General features: G+C 37.6%; 1 protein-coding gene across 4 annotated transcripts in view; it reads right to left on the bottom strand.

The window, feature by feature from the left end:
• LOC106882482 (protein lin-7 homolog C) overlaps window positions 1–21,470 on the bottom strand; it is a 45,475-nt gene that overhangs the window by 4,455 nt on the left and 19,550 nt on the right. For all 4 annotated transcript variants that reach the window (XM_014933171.2, XM_052969598.1, XM_014933172.2 and 1 more), the window contains 3 exons: window positions 6,301–6,342; window positions 3,473–3,621; window positions 2,482–2,691 (listed from right to left, as the gene is read on the bottom strand). In XM_014933171.2, the coding sequence (XP_014788657.1) occupies window positions 2,482–2,691; window positions 3,473–3,621; window positions 6,301–6,342 (401 nt within the window). The remainder of the gene's footprint in view (window positions 1–2,481; window positions 2,692–3,472; window positions 3,622–6,300; window positions 6,343–21,470) is intronic.

The following is a 21,470-nucleotide window of genomic DNA, read 5'->3' as shown; positions in this document are numbered from 1 at the left end:
AGACTAAGCATAACAGAGAATGTGGGACGGTTGGCCCTTTGAAATACAAGTACTACTCATTTTTGCCAGCTGAGTGGACTGGAGCAACGTGAAATAAAGTGTCTTGCTCAAGGACACAACGCGCTGCCAGGTATCGAACTCACAACCTTACGATCTTGAGTTGACTATCCTAACCACTTAACCACACACTTTCACCCTCTCTCTCTCTCACACACACAGGCTTCCCCACAATTTCATTCTACCAAATGCACTCATAAGACATTAGTAAACCAGGAGCTATTATTGTAGAAGACATTTGTCCAAGGTGCCATGCAGTGGGACCGAACCCGAAACCATGCGGTTGCAAAGCGAACTTATCAACCACATAGCCATGTCTTCATTATGTAGGAGCATCATTTCATTATTTTAAAGTTATTTATACAGAAATTATAGCCATCACTGATTTTTTGCTATGCTTCGTATCAAGATGTCAGATGTAAACAAACAATGAGACTGGAGACAAAAATGGGTAATGAGCATATATGCCATATTTTGGGGGGTTTTGCTCCTTCATCAGCACTCATCTAACCCACTCTTGCCACCGAACACATTGTTTATATAGCTACCACATTCAGTTCTGTTTATGGTATTGGATATACCAATTTACATATTAAACACGTTCTTGGGGCTGGTATGTAGATATTAATGACTTGTAGGCATGTGGTATTTTGTTATGTAACACCACACCAGCCCCAGGAATGTGTTTAATATGTAAATTGGTACATCCAATAACTTAACACCGCTGCATGTGGTGGCTATATAAACAATGTGTTTGGAGGCAAGTGTAGGTTAGATGAGTGCTGATGAAGGAGCAAAACCCCTGAAATATGGCATATACACTCATTACCCAGTTTTATCTCCGATCTCATTGTTTGTTTACATCTGATGTCTTGATACAAAACGTTGTAGCAAAAAATCAGTGCTGGCTATAATTTCTGGAGAAATAACCTTCACAAAATAATGCAAAGAGCACTGCAAACACAGTAGAATGTGGTGTTGACTCATAAAAAACATTTAATATACTTTATAGTATATCATGGTTGCATAACGAAATACTACGTGCCTACAAGTCATTAATCTTCATTTCATTGGTCAACATTCTAGCAGCCCTTCTTCCTCAAACCAGTCTCTTGACCTCAAACAGAAAGAAAGTACATTGAAAAGTCAATTCTGAAACTGGTAGTAAATTTGATTGGGCATTTTCCATTCTGAGTTCAACACCTACTGAAGTTAATATTGCTTTTCACTTTTCTGGGGTCAGTAAAATTAAACAGGAGTTCAAAGCATTAGATTGACAGAGAATGGGACAAAATATTTTGTTTCATTCATTTTAGCTCTTTACTTTATGAGTGCCCAGATAGATGTGGCAAGCTTGTCTGTCTCTAGCAAACAAGCTGGTGTTCCATAAAAAATACTCAGAGGAAAACAACTGTAACCACCTCTGTGTTTCCCTCATGAAGATTCCATGATAAAAACATAGCATCATATATATAGACACAGCTGTGTTGTTAAGAAGTTTGCTTCTCAACTAAGTGGTTTAGGGTTCAGTACCACTGTGGGACTTTGCACAGTTGTCTTCTACAATAGTCCTGATCCAACTAAAGCCTACTGAGTGTATTCAGTAGAGAAAAACTATATGTGTATGTGTCTATATGTGTGTGTATGTGTGTGTGTATTTGTGTGAGTGAATTTCTATTTTCCTTGTTTACATATATCCGTGTTCATTAATTGAAAACAATGGGTTTGTAAATCATGTCCTAGTTTCATGACATATCTTAACATGTTGCACAATCTTTCTAAACAAAAGGATTGTTCATACAGGGCTCATATAGTTTTCCATGTAAACAAGTCCAGGCTGGGAAATTATTCCCTCACTTGGAAACAAGTGGAAGTTGGTGACAGGAAGGTGAACACCCATCCACCTACACACATGACATACCATTAAAGAAAAGACAATGTTTTTCCTGAAGACATGAGGATAGCTTTGGACACATTCTTCTATAACAACACAGTGACTGTCCTACCTTGACTCCAACCAGATATTAGACATAGACACAGAGGAAAAGAGTGGAGGACATTTACAGCCTGGAACAATTTGCATAATTAAATAAGAAAAGGTGTTATGAGACATAACTGTGAGCAACTAGTGCCATGAATTTGGACAGCAAAGATGATTAAGAGTATATTTATTACCATAGAAGAAAAGTTACTGATTTAATGAAATTATCTTCACTTTGAGTATTTTTTTTAAAAGTGTGTCAGTTCTATAGAATTCTAGATTCTTAAGATTATTTCCTCATCTGGTGCAGAATCAATTGCTGCTTAGTTTACCATCACTCAAATCAGTGGTAATCTCTATAAAATAAATATTATTTAACTATCACCAAATCTATACTTTTAGTAAATTGCCACTGAATCTAAACGTTTATAAGTAAGACTTACCTCTCCATTGACTGATATCAGTTGGTCACCACGTTTAAGGCCACCTTCTCTTGCTGCCACACCATCAGGAATAATTCGGGATATGTATATAGGAGAGTTCTGCTCCTTTCCTCCCATCACATTGAAACCAAGACCATCTTCAGTTTTAGGCAGTTCTACAACACGAGGGTGGGCATGTCCCTCACTGGCAGCAAATGCAGCTACAGTTGCCTGCAATTGACCAAAAATAATAAAATAGGAGGAAACCAGTTCAGTACATTCTGACATATCTACATATAAACTCATATAACAATATACACTACATATAAACATATATAAACTCACAAAACATATAAACTCACAAAACTATCCAGATATACCATGCCACCTCCATAGAACTATACTTGTGTGCATACAAATATGCATGCACACACACATACACATACACTCTTAGAACCTCTCAAGCATAGACATTTCCACTATATAGCAGTCACCTCTATACACACACAAAGCCTCACAATAAACTACATACATGCAGGTGTGGCTAAGTGCTTAAAAAGTTTTCTTCCAACCACATGGCTTTGGGTTCAGTCCTACATTGTGGCACCTTGGGCAAGTGTCTTCTACTATAGCCCTGGGCCAAGCCAAGTCATATGAATGGATCTGATCAATGGAAATTAAAAACCTAAAGTGTGTGTGTGTGTATTTATGAATATATGCATGTCTGAGTGAGTGTGTTACTATCTCTCTCTGTCCTTCATTTTCAATCTCCCATGAAAACATGTCAGGTCTCGGGGAAATATTACTTTGCTTTGAAACATATGAGGGTTAATGACAAGAAAGGCCTCCAGTCATAGAAAATCTACCTGAATAAATTCTGTCTGACCCATGTTCACTAATAAGTGAATGTTAAAACAATGACGATGACACACATGCATGCACAGCTACTCTGCCACCCAACAATAGTCAACACCTACCTAAGAAACAATTGAAATAAAACTTTTACACCAACCTTTGCTGTAGCATTGGCACGGGCTTCACGAGTGCCAGAGATATCGACTGTTTCATACACATGTTCGTACACTTCTCGCACAGTCTGTAGGAAGTCACTCTGTAATACCTTCTGTAGGGCAGACATATTAGGTGTAGCAATTTCACCCTCTGAAAAATAACAAACATAGGCTAAGTGTTCATACACACACACACACACACACACACATTTAGGTTCAGTCCCACTATGTGGCACCTTGGGTAAGTGTCTTCTACTATAGCCCCTGTGTTAAACAAAGCCTTGTGAGTGGATTTGGTAGATAGAAACTGAAAGAAGTCTGTTGTATACATACACACACACAAGTGTGTGAATGTGTATGTCTTTGTATTTGTTCCTCCTTACTGCTTGACAAACAGTGTTTGGTTTGTTTACATTCCCTGTAACTTAACAGTTCAATGAAAAGAGACTAATAGAATAAATACCAGGCTAAAGCAATAAGTACTAGGATCATTTTGTTCGACTGAACCCTCCAGTGTGGTGTCCTAGCATTGCCACTGTCTAATGATGGAACCAAGTAAAAGAAAGATATTTCATAGGGTACATGCAGAACAGTGAGAATCCAAACAACACCATATCTATTTATTCTTAAAAGGGACTTACAAGCTATACGATTTATGAAAAGTTATTTTTTATTGTAGGATCAACTGTTTATTCAGCTGAATTCCCTTTTTAATACCTAATATTCAACTATGAAGTGAGAGTGAAATTGAGATAATGTTGTTCAAGATAAAAAAATCCAGAAAGGTTCAAAGAGATATTTTACACACTTAAATGATTGTTAAAGATAGAAAAAAAATTTTCATAAATAAATGACCTTTTTTGTAAATTGGAAGTACTAAAATTTTCTTTTAAATGAGTTTAATTTTTAAATTTTTGTTCACTCAATGTTAAAGATTACCTCCACATTTAATAACACTGTAACAAATTTGTGTTTTGTCTTTGGCCAGTAACTGCTATTTCCTATTTGTTTCTTTCAAAGGAAATGACTACCGTTCCCATCAGACTTCGCTTTTGTGACCTGGACATCAATGTTTTGAAACTGACCTATTTTCCATTACATTTCAGACAGATTCAGCACCAAGATGCTGAAGCAGAATTTTCTTAAACTTTCTAAAAGTTTCAAGAATTTCTAGAACATTCTGGCAACATAGATAGCAGTATATACACAGGAATCATAAGCTCAACAGTTCAGTTTACTTCTAGCTGTCCAAGTGGAAACAAGTTTGAGGAAAGCAAAGTTTGAAGGAAATATTAACCGTTTGTCATACTTTCTAAGGGCAAGCAAACAGGAAATAACAGCTGCTACCCATGGACAAAAATAGCATTACACAGTGTAATTGTTTCTAATTTAGGCACAAGACCAGCAATTTTTGAGGGGATGGGTCTAGTTGATTACATCAATTATTTTTAACTGGTATTTTATTTTGTCAACACAAGAGAGAAGAGAGGCAAAGTTGACTTCAACAGGATTTCAATACAGAACATAAAGAGCTGGAACAAATACCACAAAATATTTTGTCTGATGCTCTAGGGATTCTAGCAATCCATTGCTCAACATTCAAATTAATAACAGTTACAGCCTACCACCAAAACAATGGTTTAGTCAGGATTAAACTCATGACTTTGGCTTAAACCCACAATAACTATTGTCTTCTCATCAAGTAACATTTAATAAGATGTCAATGAAAACTCTCTGATAATAAATGTAATAGTAAGTGTTGACTGTAACTGAACCCAACTTTTGTGCTTTTAAACTCTGCATTACTATTCTTCAGTTGAAATACACTGCCTTTGTTTCAGGTAATGACCTGAAACAAAGGTAGTGTATTATTTAAAGTAATCTTCCACCTTTTACTAGTTTCGGTCATTTGGCTGTAGTCATACTAGGGCACTATCTTGAAGGGTTATATCAAACAAATTGACCTAAGTACTTGTTTTTTATATCTTAAATCTGGTACTTATTTTAATGGTCCATTTTGCTGAACTGCTAAGTTATAGGGACAAAAAGCAAACCAACATTGATTGTCAAGCAAGAAGGTGGGGAAGTAACACAGATATACACACACACATATATATATATACATACATTTGTAAATCATGTATATATATATATATATATATACATATATATATATAAGAATTTAAGGATTGGAGAAAATGCATGTTATAATTGCATACTTTATTCCTACATATGTTTCAAAGGATTACAACCTGTGTGATCCATAGGGATCTTTGATATTAAAATTGTAACCTTCTCATCAGGGAAAGCATGGGAATCATCTTAAACGTAAGACATTATGACCGATTATGAAAACAATAGATGGATAAGGTTATGACTTTAAATTTAGAGCATTTTAGCACTTTTGTTACCATATTTCTATTAAAATACACTGCTTGTGTTTCAATCAATTTTGAAAATAATGAATTTAATAAAATAACTTTGGCATTATTAAGCTGTTGTTTGAAATATAAATATGAAATTTTAATGGAAAGTTTGGATTTAGCCCTTCAGCATTCAGACTACTCCGTCAAATGTAATGCTTATTTATTAACATTGTTTTGAATTAATCCAGCATTATTTATTAGCCTCAAGATTTCAATGATGTGATTGCTATTTTTAGAATGACATTGTAGGGTAGGTGGAGAGGCTCGATCTGGTTGTCTGGAACATAAAACCGGTAGAATATTTGGTCCAGATATGGCTGGTTTAAATGCTAAAGAGTTAAATCACTTAAATTTGTATCACAGAACCAGGGTTTAATCCAAGTACAAAAGAAACAAGAACTCACTCATTTGAAGAATTTCCAATAATTCAATTGCCCGGTTAACATCTGAAATAGAAAACAAACAAAACTATTAAATCTGAAGGAAATAATGAATGATGCAAACTATTAAGGAAGTAGAGTTAAATATGTTGTTTACGGTGAAAGTATTTCTTGAAGTGGGGCACAAACTTACAAGCTACTGGTAGGCAGGTAGAAATGTAGAACAGAAGAGAAATTATTGTTTTGGATATAGGCAAAGGTCAAAAACATGGAGACAAGGATAATTCAATTAACTTGAAACCAGTACTTGACTGATATTTTATTTTATTGACTCTAGAAGAATGAAACGGTGACTTCAGCTGGAATAATGATGATGATAATAATAATTGTTCCACATTTTGACACAAGTACAGCAATTTTGGTAGAAGAGGGTTAGTCATTCAACTGATATTCCTTTATTTACCACAAAAGGGTGAAGGGCAAAGTTGAATGTAGAATTTGAACATAGAATGAAAAGAATAGAAGAAATGCTGCCAAGCATTTTGTCAAATGCACTAAAGATTCTGTCAGTTCACTACTTTTATCTTATTGTCTTTGCCCACTTATTCCTGGGAGGGTTGTGGGAGCAGAGTCCTCAAGTACACCTTCTATCAGGTCCTGTCAGAAGCAACCAACTCCAATTGATCTAGCTGGATCCCCAAGTGAGCTCATGGATGTCATCCAACAATCTTGCTTGTGGTCTACGTCAGAATTTCCTGGCAGTCAGTTTTGCCCATAAAAACCTATTCAGTGATTCTTTCTATGACAATCTTACCATATGTCTGTAGTATTGGTGTTGTGATCTCTCAATTCAGAGAAGTAGCAGCTCTGCCTGGAGTGCTTCCCTGATCTCTCAGCTATGCACTTTATCAAGTAATGTTACTCCAAAGACATTTTGGAAAGACCCCCATCTCAGCTGCTTGCATTTGCAACTGTACTGGGTGTGGTGACTATATTGTTGCCTAAGTTACGCAAAAATGAAAATACCACTGACATCTCATTTTAACAGATGTATTGACCAAAATTACATAAAATATCTTGAAATACTAAAGAGTAAATTTATTCAATAAAATAGCCATTGGCATCAACCATGGCCTCCAGACGACTTTGGAGTCTCCTGCAACTCTTCTGAATGGTCCCTTTGTTTAAGTTGGTGAATGCTGCCATAATCTTTGCCTTCAGTTCATCTTTGGTGTTACGAGAAGTTTTGTTGGTCTCTCACTCAACTGCATCCCACACATAATAATCAAGGGAATTAGAGTCTGGGGAGTTAGGTGGCCAGATGCTAGGGGTAATGTGGTTGCAGAAATTGTCTGACAACCATGACTGGGTTCTCCTGCTTGTGTAGTATGGTACAGAGTCTTGTTGCCAGATATAGGGTCTTCCAGCAGCCACCCTCTTGTGGCCCAGGGCAGCACTACCTCCTCCAGGCACTTGATGTAGGCCTCCATGTTGAGTCTGAGGCTGTGTAGGAAGATGAATGGAGGCATAACGTCACAATCACTACACTACAAACACCACGATGTTGACTGGATGTTTGATTTTTATCATTCTCGGTACATGTTTTGGGGATATGGCAAGCCAAAAGTTGTTCTGAGTGTTCACCATCTGTTCATATTAGAGCTTCCAGTACAGCATGTTGTTTCCAAATTTCTGGCAGAGTGAACTACATCACGATACTGTTTTTTTACAGATGGTGCCCAACTGACCCTACTATACTGTGTAGTTGACAAAATCAAAAACAAACAATGCACATGCGCGAGATTAAAAATATACCACTGCATCTTGTTTTCATGATTCATGACCACAGGCAAGGGTAGGTACAAACACCAAACTGAAGGGAGTAAGTTTGATTTTTATACCTTCCTCCTCTCTCCTAATGACTGAACAGTAAAGCTGGTGCATTACTGCAGCAGCTTATGCCTTCCATCACTCATGAAAATGGCCCCGAGATACTTGAACTTCTCCATCTACTTCAGTGGAATTCCACTCACGTGTAGAGTGCATTGAACAGGCCTCCTTGAGAGGACGAGTGTCTCAGTCTTTGCAGCACTAATTTTTAGTCCTACTAAGCAGCATTCGGTAGCAAACCTATCAAATGCATGTCAGAGTTCACCTTCCAACAAGTTGAGTAGTACAATATTGTCTGCAAATTCCAACTGACTGATCTTACAACTGCTGGTCTTGAAACCATTTCCAGCCTGGGTGCACATGTCGATCCTGTCCATAAAGATTATGAACAGGAGAGGTGACAGTATGCATTCTTGGTGGAGTCCGACACCCACATTGAATAGTTTCGACTTAGCACCATTTATCTGAACACAAATACTAGGGAAGCATAGGAGGGACACACAAAGTTTATGTACTTCAAGACCCCAAAGAGTGTCTAGAAGGGAGCAAATCTTGACAGTTGGTAACTGGAATGTCAAAACCTTTACAGATAAGAGGCAGGGAACTGTTGCAGGAGGTCAGATGTTACCAGCTACATATAGTTGGGGGTTTCCTCAGCAAAGTTCTGTGGTCCTGGTATTGTAGATTTCGATGGAGGATGGAAACTCCACTATTCAGCTATGGTGTCAGGAATGACTACACAGGTTGGAGTGAGGATACTCACAAGTCCCTGGCTGTCAGAATGTATTATGGACTGCATCATATTGAGAAGAGGGATTTGCTTCTGGAAGTTTAGGCTGACAGATAGGCCTCTGTGGGTACAAGTTTATGCAGCAAACAGAGAGTCCGAATGCAGATTCTTCTTTGATGAAGTCACTGCAGCGTTAGATGCAGTTAAGATTGAGCCATATAACCTAATGAGAGACTTGAATGCACATGTTAATACCAATGACCTGACATGGAAAGGAGTAACTGGAAGGAATGGTGATCCCTACCTAAATACAAATGGAGAGGCCTTATCAAATTTGTTCTAGTAAGAGGCTCTCTATATGAACATCTTCTTCCAGCACAAAGACATCCATAAATACGCATGGTATAAAGGAAATTATGGACAGAGATCAGTAAATGATTTTATCATCTTTGATCTCTCTGGTTCTGTGCTGGATGATCATGTTAAGAGAGAAGCTGAGCTGCCAACTGATCACTATCTAGTTGTCTGCAACCTGAGATAGTCCCAAACCAGGAAGACCCACAAAACTGGTTTGATCAACAGGATAAAGTGGGAAGCACTGGTTGATAAAGAAGTCAGGACCAGGTATGCAGATACAATTGCATCCAAATTCAGATAACTCTTTGAAGAAACTAAGGATGTTGAAAGGGAGTAGAGACCGTTCAGTTTGGCAGTTTCTGCTTCAACAGTTGAAAACTGCTGGGAAAAGCAAATCAGTACGGTGCTGGGTGGCAGGAGGACCCCTTGATTCACTCAAGAGGTTGAAGATGCCATCTGAGCAAAGAAGGGGGCTTACAAAGCTTGGTTTGGAAATAAGTTCTCTTTGCGCTTGCAATACAAGCAGACATGAAAAGTTGCAGCACAGATGGTAAAGGGATCCAAGGTTAAGACATGGAAGGACTTTGGGCTGGAATTTGGTCAGTCAAATATTATTCCAAAGACATGCCTACACTTAATGTAATTCTAAGGCAGAATCAGCATGCGAGAAACATGCCAGTACCTCTTGGAATTACAGGTACAATCCAATCAACAGGTTTCTATATGGTTTCCATCTACATGACTCACAAAGTATAGAATTATTGTTCCAAATTAGACTGATTAAAAGAGGTAATCAATGAAAAATGTCCAGAATTGGCCAATTGGAAAGATGTCATCTTCCTTCAGGACAATTCTAAATCTCTTGTATCTGTGCAAACCCAGCAAAAATTGGTACAGCTTAGATGGGATGTCCTACCACATCCATTGAACTCACCTGACCATGTACCTTTGGATTACCATCTACTTTGATCCCTAAAGAATTCTCTTAATGAGAAGAACTTTAATTCTTTGGAAGACTAAAGCTACTTAGATCAGTTCATGACCCAGAAAGATGCCAAGTTCAGGGATGATGGGATCATGAAGCTGCCTCAAAGATAGCAAAAGGTGGTGGAACAAAATGAGACATGTGGTTGAATAAAAGTATATACAAATATCTAAACATTAATTTTGAATTTTACTTAAAAAATAGTACAAACTTTTGTTCCAATCCAATATATAAATATCATCATTTAGCATCTGCTTTCCACGCTGGCATGGGTTAGATGGTTTTGACTGGAACTGGCAAACTGGAGAACTGCACCAAGATCCAGTCTGATTTTGGCTTGGTTTCTGTGGCTGGATGCCCTTCCTAATGCCAACCACTCTGAGAGTGTAGTGGGTGCTTTTTAGATGTCACCAGCATGAATGCTGTTACATGTCACTGGCACCAACCACAACTACAATTTCACTCAGCTTAATGAGTCTTCTCAAGCACAGCAAACTGCCAAAGGTCATGATCACTTGAGCCCCATAGTTGAAGATCATGCTTCACCACCTCGTCCCATATCTTCCTCTTCCACAGCTGTCCTCATCCATACACATCACACGGCCATACCAATGCAGTTGTCTCTCTTGCACACTACATCTGATGCCTCTTATGCCCAATTTTTCTCTCAAAACACAGTCATACATGCACACTGACATTGCACATCTAGATTAATTTTTTTCAAGCCTTCATGTCCTCTTCAGTCACAGCCTATGTTTAACTGCTGTGTAGCATGGCTGTTCACATACAGGCATCTGTTCTTCACTCTGAGAGAGAGGCCTTTTGTTACCAACAAAGGTAGAAGCTCTCTGAACTTTGCCCAGCCTACTCTTATTCTAGTAGCTACACTCTCAGAGCACCCACTTCAATAACGAAAGCTATCAACTACTGCTAGGTGTCCCCCACTGGAACTTGATGGAGTCTATTTTCTGTATATTTCTAGTGTTTATTGTACCTGTGCATTAGCCACACAGTGAGACTATTTTCCCTGTTAACCTTCCTCTGATACTGCTGCACTTATGTGTCCATAGCTTGCACCAGGTACACTTTATGGAGTTTCTACCTATGCCTTTTCTACATATCAAGCAGGGCCGTCAACCAGAAGGGATTTGTGAGTTGTCTGCTTCCCTACGTACTAAGACTTTGGTTTTTGCTAAATTAACTCTAAGGCCCTTTGATTCCAAACCTTGCTTCCACTCATAAAATTTTCTCTCCAGTTCTGTAGTGATTTAACTATAAGAATAAGGTCATCAGCATAGAAGATCTCCCAGAGGTAGCCCAACTTAAATCCATGTTATTGCCTAGAAGTCTATGATGAACAAGAGAGGGCTGAGGACTGATGCATATGCCAGTACCACCTGACTGGCACCTGTGCTGATGGAACATAAAAAGCATCATTTGAGCATGGCCAATGCCAGTGACACCTGACTGCCTCCTGTGCTGGTGGTATGTAAAAAGCACTATTCAAGCATGGTCGATGCCAGTGCTACCTGACTGGCCCCCATGCTGGTGGCACATACAAAGCACCCACTACACTCCCAGAGTGGTTGGTGTTAGGAAGGGCATCCAGCTGTAGAAATTTTGCCAGATCAGACTGGGGCCTGGTGCAGCCTCCGGGCTTGCCAGTCCTCAGTCAAACCATCTAACCCATGCTAGCATGGAAAGCGAACATTAAAAGATGATGATAATGATAATAATATATGTGATGGACTCTCCTGTCTAAGATGACATATGAGTGTTCAGCTTTGTGCTGAACAACCTGCACAAATGATTTGTTTATAGTTATCAAATGTTTGTGCCACACATTAACTCAGTCTCTCCATCAAATAGACATTATCTGAACAGGTGTACTGTGTGCCACACATCTGGTGTTGGAGTGATCACAGAGCAATGTGAGACGAAGTGTTTTGCTCAAGAACACAATGCACCACCTGGTCTAGGAATTGAAATCATGATCTTGCAATTGTGAATACAACACCCTAACCCATGTGCCCTCTATGATTTACCACATGTCCATAAACAATATATTGATCACAGTGTGAAAAGAACAAAGAAATATACTTCAATATTATCAATCATGATTAAGAAGTTTTAAAAGTAGTATCCTGCTGAAAGAAAAGACTTCATTAATATTAAATAATGAGAATATTCCATGTTGTTTGGTGTTTGTTGGGATGGCAGAAAGTGATTCTTTCCATGGATGTTACATTCAGGCAACTGTTAGTATGGGAAACACACAAAGGGGTGCTGAAAAATTTCTGGCTTTAAGGGTATCATGAAAGGCCTGGTTGGAGGCCCAAGCATCCAAGTTCTTTTACAGGGCTTAGAAAGCCTAAAGGACTGCTGCAATTAGTGTATGAATCTGAGAGGGGAAAATGTTGGATAAAATCATTATTAACTGATTCTCCTGTATTTTCTTTTACCCAAAGCAAGGAACTTTTCAGTACTCCCTTGTATGTGAACTCCTGATGTTTGTTATTTTATGAACATTGAACTGATTTGACAGAACTTATGTAATTGCTTCTTGGCAATCTTGAAGCATAAATCATTAGTCATGGTTAACTCAACCAAATTCACCTCATTTTTTTTGTTTGTTTTAGAAGTATAAAATAACATGAATCAAATATTTCTTTAGGGATAAACTGTTGGCAAGCATGTAAATAAACACCATCATCATCATATGTCCTCTTTCCATGCTAACATAGATTGTGATGGCCAGTCTTAACCTAAGTCGCTTCTTATTAGGAACTAGCTGGCCCAGTGCCGTCAAAAATGATGGCTAATTGTAGTATTTTATATGTAAATATGGATGGTAAATCAAATTAATACACTTGTCAATATTCACACACATTTACATACTTCCCTTGTACACATACACACATATACTCACACAGAATTGAAACACTGTTTGATTTTTCTTTTCGGTGTTGAATGTTCACCACCCCACCAGTTTGCCATCACTCCTTCCTTTCTCATTCATATGTTGTGACAGAGAAAAACACAAGAGTATTATTATAGTAGATTACTGCTTTTCTAGACAAGGTGAAGGACAACATTCATTCATACTTCCATTTTTGCTATGGTTTCTATGACTAGATGCTCTTAAACAGGGCATTTGTATCATAAAACCAGGGACAGCTTGGTATCAACAGAGTTAAACAAACATGCACACAATCTTCTGCAGTTTCCATCTACCAAATTCCACTTACAAGGTGGTATTGGTTAACCTGAAGATCTATGATAAATGTCACTACTTGCCCAAGGACCCATGCAATGAGATAAAACTCAAAACTACACAATTACAATTTCTCAACTATACAACTATACCTGTATCTATTGTGAAATCCAGTGGTGTAGAGATTCAACAATAGATTGGTGGAATCTATAATAGTGTAGTAGACAGAATGATGTAATGAAAAGGTACTATAAGTGTACCTAAGGACCTTGCTAAGGTCTAGTCTCATGGGTTAAGTAGATGGGAAATAAATTTCTTTCTAGATCCTGTTCTGCCCCTGTGGTCCACTCTGGCACCTTGTCACCATCTTTTATCTTTCTTTCCAGCTCCACCCTGATTATTTCCACTCACTGTTGTATAATACACGCAGCATTTTATCTTCTCTACAGCAAGAAATCTGTTCTGAATCCTTCCCCCATATTTTAACCTTCCATCAAGCATAAAGCTGCCTTCCTTTCTACTGTTTCTCCACTCAGTTAAGAGGGATTTTAATCTTATAAGCTATATGATAACCTCATAAGTGCACTCTGCAAAGTGGTTGATGTTAGGAAGGGCGTCTAGCAGCAGAAATCATACCAAAATAATCACTGGGGCAAAATGCAGTCCTTTCAACTTGTCAGATCCTGTTAAACCATTCAATCCATGCCAGCATGGAAGACAGACATTAAAAGATGATGCCAATCTACTGCAGGTATTAAATAATCATCCAGCTAATGTATGTAACCTAGCATTTCACTTATTTACATTTGGTGTCTTATATACATATTAGCTAACTACATCAAAAAGTAATGACACCTCATTGTATTAGCAATCACTTTAATTGATATCAGTCATTTCTAACATCTCACATGTGATGGAAATGGTTAGCAAACACTTTCTTCAACACATTTACTCTTTCTCTCTTCAGTAATTATCAATACTAGCGAGACCTGTGAATATTCCATGGGATTAATGGTAAACTTATCAGGTTATTTCTGAAAACTTTATAAATAATAAAAAAAAAAAACCTAAAAGTGTAGCCTGTATTGTGTTTATATCAAAAGATAGCTGCTCATCTGCTAATCATTGAAAAGTGAAGGAAATTGGAATACAACGATTACTTAATGCACATTATATACTTTATGCACAATTTTAGACTTAATTTCGAGCACTTTCCCACTTTCTCTTTTACTTGCCTTAACCTTTTTTTCTCTCTCCTTTTTCTTTCGCACTCCATCTTTCTCTTCAGCTAATTATGTGAAAGCGTTGCAGACAGGTAAAGTAATGGAGGAAAAAAACTTAGTTTAAAAAAAGAAAAAAATTACACACTGCCAATCATGGCCTTCGTTAGGATGTTAGTATGTTACTAGCAGAAGAGTCTTCTTTTGTTAAGATTTAACCAATGACCTCCTTCAGTGTTTTCTAATACTGAAGAATACAGCCACCAGAATGTTCATCCAACTTCTGCCAATATGGAACAAAATGAACACAAAACTAATAATTATAATGCTGATGATGGCATATGTCATCATCATCATTTAGCATCCGTTGTCCATGCTGGCATGGGTTAAACGGTTTGACCAGGACTGGTAAGCTGAGGGGCTGCACCAAACTCCAGTCTGAAATGGCATAGTTTCTATGGCTAGATGCCATTCCTAATGCCGGCCACTCTGAGAGTGTAATGAGTGCCAGTTGTGTGACACCAGTATCTGCCACAACTACGATGTCACTTGGCTCTATGGGTCTTCTCAAGCATAGCATATTGCCAAAGGTCTTGGTCATTTGTGATTGCCTCCATGAGGTGCAGCGTTTGAAAGGTGCTTTTTATGTGCTAGTTACACAACACTAGCATCAGCCACATTGCCTCCGTGAGACCCAACGCTAGAAAGGTACTTTTTACATGCCAGTTACGTGACAGCAACAATGGCCACAACTATGATTTCACTTAGCCTGACAGGTCTTCTCAAGCATAGCATATCACCAAAGATCTGTCACTAGTCAATGCCTCCGTGAGGCCCAACATTTGAAGATCATGCTTTACCACCTCATTCCATATCTTCCTGGGTCTCCCTCTTCCACAGCTTGAGATCAGCACTTCACACAGCTGTCCACATCCATACATATCACATGACCATACCAATGCAGTCGTCTTACTTGCACACATCTGAAGCCTCTTATGCCCAACTCTTCTCTCAAGATGTTTACACTTTATTGTACATGCACATCCAGTGTGGAGCACACTAGATTCATCTATTTCAAGCCTACGCATGTCCTTGGCAGATACAGCGCATGTTTTACCGTCATGTAGCATGGCTGTTACACACAGACATCATACAATCTGCCTTTCATTCTGAGGGAAAGGCCCTTTGTTACCAACAAATGTAGACGCTCTCTGAACTTTGCCCAGCTTATTCTTATTCTAGCAGCTATGCTGTTGGAGCATCCACCCTCACTACTGACTTAGTCACCTAGGTAATGAAAGCTATCAACTACTTCTAGTTTTCCTCTCTGGCATTTGATAGAGTCTATTTTCTGTACATTTTTAGTGTTAAATGTACCTGTGCACCTTCCAATTAAGAGAATTGTAATGTGATGATGTTTGCTTGAAAAGAGTAGCATTTGTATTTTTTTGCTGTTGTAAGAGACAAGATTGTAAGAGACATATCCCCATTGGACAATGCTTTTAAAGTCACTCCTCATAGAGTTAGCTTATGTTCTAATACTAGTGGTGGTGTTCGTGTTTATGTGCGTATACCTGTATATAGATGTGAATAAGAGTGCTTCCAAACATGATGTGGGTGTGTGTACACAGATGAACATGAAGAAAAGGGAAAACATAGACTGAAGTGGGGTCACAGCTTGAAGAGGGGGAGGAAAAACCCAACAATATCTACAGCATTGCTCACCTAAAAGAATTATCAGGGTTCACTCATTAAAGTAAGTAGGTCAGTCAGAAGTATTTATAAGCTTTAAAAGAACTTATGAACAATATCTTTTTTTTTTTTTAATGCTGGGACAAAAAGACGTGTCAATTTCATAGTATATTCCCACTTGTCTCAGGTTTCCAATATCTCTTGTATAAAAGTACATTTGAACAACTGATCCTTCCACAAATTTTTTCCAATACAGCACAACTATCTCCTGCATCATCCATCAGCTGAAGTCTTTAATACCCAATCACCCTCTTAACTTACCTGTTGTCTGCCTTTCATGCAGGTGCCTCTAATGGATTATAACCCAACCCATTTCCCTCCGGCTTTTGCCAGTCTTTCACATTTAACTCTTTTGAAACCATATTACTAATGAAATACACAAACTTTATTTAATTTAATTTTGAAAATAATGAAGAATTTAGTAATAACTTTGCCATTAATAAGATGGTGTTTGGAAAATAAGCTAACATGAATTTTTGATGGAAGGCTTTAAGGTGGATTGGTATTAAAAGGGTAATACCCATATATTACTATCACACAACAGTAGAAGTATCTCTTTATCATACCTTCACAAGCTATTCCTTTTTTTATTTTGTCAGTAGCTACAGACACCTAACAATTCAATCTGCTGCTGTATACTAATACATTGAAAGGTAGATAGTAGTTCAAGTAGACAAATAAAAACAATATATATTTAAATGGTAATAGCATACAATAATATGTAATTTAACATAATACAATAACAACACAACAGTAACATGACCATATAAAACAACTATAAAAATGCATGCATGTATGCCAGCATATAATGCAGATGTTAGATGATGATATAGGATCAATGCTGAATTATATACATAGAATTACATTTTTCTGGACTCTCTTGCCACCCTATGGCTGTCTGCAGGGCCAATGCTGAAGACTTCCAGCAGCATCCTCTATTTGTACTCCTTTGGTACAGAAGAAAGTGTGACGGAGTTAGTGCTGGTATTTTGGCTTGATGAACAACCTGTAAAGTGAATATTATTATAGTGGGCATGGTTTGTGCAGAGCCAGTCCCACTTCTCATCCCTGAAACTTGTATTGGTCTGATGCAACAAATGCCACAAACCTGATAGATATCAGGATGCAGAATTTGTATGAAGTTTACTATCTGTTAGATGAGGAGATAAAGAACTGAAGGGCTTCATCTGCCACAGGTCTGTTGGGGTATCTGTCAGAAAACTTCTAGAAATTATATATATATAGCTTTATACACAATTCTGAATGATATATCTTTGGAAGCATACTTTTACCACTATGGGTAATATCAGGAAATATAGCATAAATATAATAATTGAAATTTAACTTATATCAAATTTCTTAGGCGATTATACAAAATAATTAAATGAATACTAATTTTCAAAAGAAAAATATTTGTTACCTGAAAATAAAATGAAATAAAACAAACTATTCATTTGTATATTTAAAATAAATATATATTTTTCTACATTTTATCAACATAATCACAATCTACTCCAGCAAAAACTTATCTCTGTAAAATTTGAACACCTCCCATAAATACTCTGTTCTTAATTTCCTCTCCACCTCTTCAGTTTCTATGATTATTTCTCTCTTACTGTGTGTGTGTAGAGTATCCCTTTACTTATGGCTTTTCACCAAGCATAGTATGTGCACTCATCCTCCACCACTTACATTAATTCTCTTTTACTCTTTATACAAAGTAAAGCAAGACTGATGAAATAAACCAACCACCCAACATATTGGCTATTATATAGAAAAATATATTTATATACACATACAGAACATTACAGCTTTTCATTTGTTTTAGGAGGCCTTTAATGAGAGCTGAAGAAAAAATAAAATTAAAAGTGTATGTTTACCCAGTAAAGTGAGGACAGGCAGACTAGTGGATAACAATAAGTAATTAAATGATAATCACTAGAATTCAGAGAGACTCAATTTGATACAAACATTAGAAATAAGAAAGGAAAAATGTGGAAATTTCTGGTTGTGAAAAGAAGGTAAAGGTATGTTTCTAACCTGATGTGTTAAATATATCAGGCTGGAAACATTAACCTTATTCTGTGGCTCGTTCCTGATTACAATGGCCAAATATGAGTGAGTTTATTTTGGTTTTGACATGAGATATATCTATGTACCATCAAAAGTTTCCTCACCATAATCATTTAACGTCCATCTTCCATGTTGACATAGATAATTTGACAGAATGTCTGCTTTAGCAATGTTTCTATGGCTGGATAACTTTTCTTAAAAACCAATCCTTTTCATAGTGTAGTGGGTGCTTTTTATATGACACTGGCAGTAGTGATGCCACTAAGTAACTCACATGACAAAGAAAACCCCTCAACTGAGTAGGGTCCAGGTAGATTTACACTAGGAATTGAGACACTAAAGTGTGATAGAGGTCTTGCTATAGAGAAGATATATAGCTATCTCACAATATATAAGGGTAGTAGGAGTAGCTAGAAAGATGAGAATGATGTGTTTATGTAAATCACAAGACCAAGATTCACAATTATGTGTGCTGTGCAGTTAGAGACAATATCAACACAAATCTCCCTCATAAAAGGTATAATCAAGTTATAAATCACAAATTAACTTATAACCTAATCAATACACCAAACAGGATCAGTCACAAGCATGTTAGCCCACAATGACATAAAACATTGCTAGGTATAGTCATGTTGTCCATAGTGTGATCAAACACAGTCAGCTGTAATTTTTGTCTATCATTATTATTTATATCATTAGGGCAGCAAGCTGGCAGAATTGATAGCACGCTGGGTAAAATACTTAGCAGCATTCCATCTGTCCTTACGTTCTGAGTTCAAATTTTGCTGAGGTTGACTTTGCCTTTCATTCTTTTGGGGGTCAATGAATTAAGTACCATTTATGCACTGAGGTTGATGTAATTGACTTAATCCCCCCACCAAAATTTTAGACCTTGTGCCTATAGGAGAAAGGATTACAATTATTATTAGGACAGAAAGCTGGCAGAATCGTTAGCATGGTATGCAAAATGCCTAGTGACATTTTGTTCTTGTTTACATTCTGAATTCAATTTCCACCAAGGTCAACTTTGCCTTTTATCCTTTCGAGGTCAATAAAGTAAGAACCAGTAAAATACTAGGGTCGATATGATCGACTAATACCCTCCACCAAAGTTTCAGGTCTTATGCCTTTAGAAAGGATTGGAAATTGTTTAAATATTCTTGCAGGAGATAAATGCATCATGGCTGTGTGGTAAGTAGCTTGCTTATGAACCACATGGTTCCAGGTTCAGTCCCACTGTGTGGCACCTTGGGCAAGTGTCTTCTACTATAGCCTTGGGCCAACCAAAGCCTTGTGAGTGGATTTGGTAGACGGAAAATTAAAAAAAAAACCATCGTATATATGTATATATATGTATGTGTGTGTATATGTTTGTGTGTCTGTGTTTGTCCCCCCAACATTGCTTGACAACCAATGCTGGTGTGTTTACATCTCTGTAACTTAGTAGTTCAGCAAAAGTGACCAATAGAATAAGTCCTGGGGTCGATTTGCTCGACTAAAGGTGGTGCTCCAGCATGGTCACAGTCTGAAGCAAGTAAAAGAGTAAAAGAAATACACACACACACACACCAGGTGTAGTCAAAAAGTATCCGACATTGATTCTTTTTTGCACAAAATAATAATGCGTGAGCAAAATCTGCATGGGTATTAGGAGGCCAGAGCATATGCAAAAATATTTGTCTGTAGGTTGTGCCATTTGCCTGCAGTGACACATTGAGTACAGACGTGAAGAGTGTGCTGTGTGACTTTTCCTTTTAAGTCAAGATGACAGAGCACATTGGGCAAAAATACTGTATCAAATTCTGCCAAAAACTTGGTGATATGCAAGCCCAGACTATCGAGAAGATTCAGAAGGCCTTCGGAGATGATTGCTATGGGAAAAACACAAATAAAGGAGTTGTACAACTGATTCAAAGACAGCTGCACCTCAGTGGACAGTGAGCCACATTGTGGCAGACCATCAACTAGCAGAAACGATGAAATGATTGCAAAGGTTCAAGGAATAGTCTATGAAGACCATCTATGAAAACGACCTGACCTGTGTGGAGCAAAGAACTGGCAACCCACCATGACAACACACCCACTCATTCTGCCCACACCATCTAAGTGTTCCTCCTCAAGCAAAACACACCACTTGTTCGTCAGGCCTCCTACTCCATGTGACTTTTGGTTATTCCCAAAGCTCAAGAAATCACTGAGAGAGAGATTTGTGTCAACAGAGGACATTAAGCAAAATTCAATGGCACAGCTCTACAGCATCCCAAAAAGTAATTTCCAGAAATGCTTCCAGCAGTGGCAGGAATGCTAGCAGAAGTGTGTAGACTCCCAAGGCAAATACTTTGAAGGAAACTAAATCAAAATGGTGAGTTTTTTTAATATTACTTGTTTTTTCACCAAAGGTCAGATACTTTTTGACTATACCTTGTATATATACACATGAACAAAAGTCAAAGAAGATGCACAACACGACACCTTTAAAAAAAAAGTACTTTAATACAAATAACAGCATTGTCGATGGTGAAATTGATTTTCCAACGAAGTGAATTCAGTTGAGAGATGTCTGCTTTGGAACATAAGCTGAGGATAATGACTTATAACAGTAAAATATTCTCATATGTCTTCAGTGGTAAAAATAGAGAATAGAGCAATAGCCATCAACGTCAGAGATCTTCATTAATGAGAGCAAAAGCCACTTTTTCAAAAACACGTTTACAGCCAGTCTCTGAAAAACCGTTTACAAAATGTAATTCTATTAATACTTTGTCCATAAATTCTTCATTGTAGATCTTGTGAGGATTACGTCGTTGCATTTCATCATTGATGCATTGTTTTACATGTGTGCGCTGTAAGGGTAGAAATGGAATATAGGCAGTCACTAGATGACTTTTAATTAGATCACTACCATAAAAACCTCCCTTTTGAGTGAGTGAAGTATGTGCAATACTGAATTCTAAGTCTCGTAATTTGATATCA

This window comes from Octopus bimaculoides, chromosome 7 (assembly GCF_001194135.2).
Source record: "Octopus bimaculoides isolate UCB-OBI-ISO-001 chromosome 7, ASM119413v2, whole genome shotgun sequence".
Classification (NCBI taxonomy): domain Eukaryota; kingdom Metazoa; phylum Mollusca; class Cephalopoda; order Octopoda; family Octopodidae; genus Octopus; species Octopus bimaculoides.
This window is presented reverse-complemented; position numbering and strand designations above follow the sequence as displayed.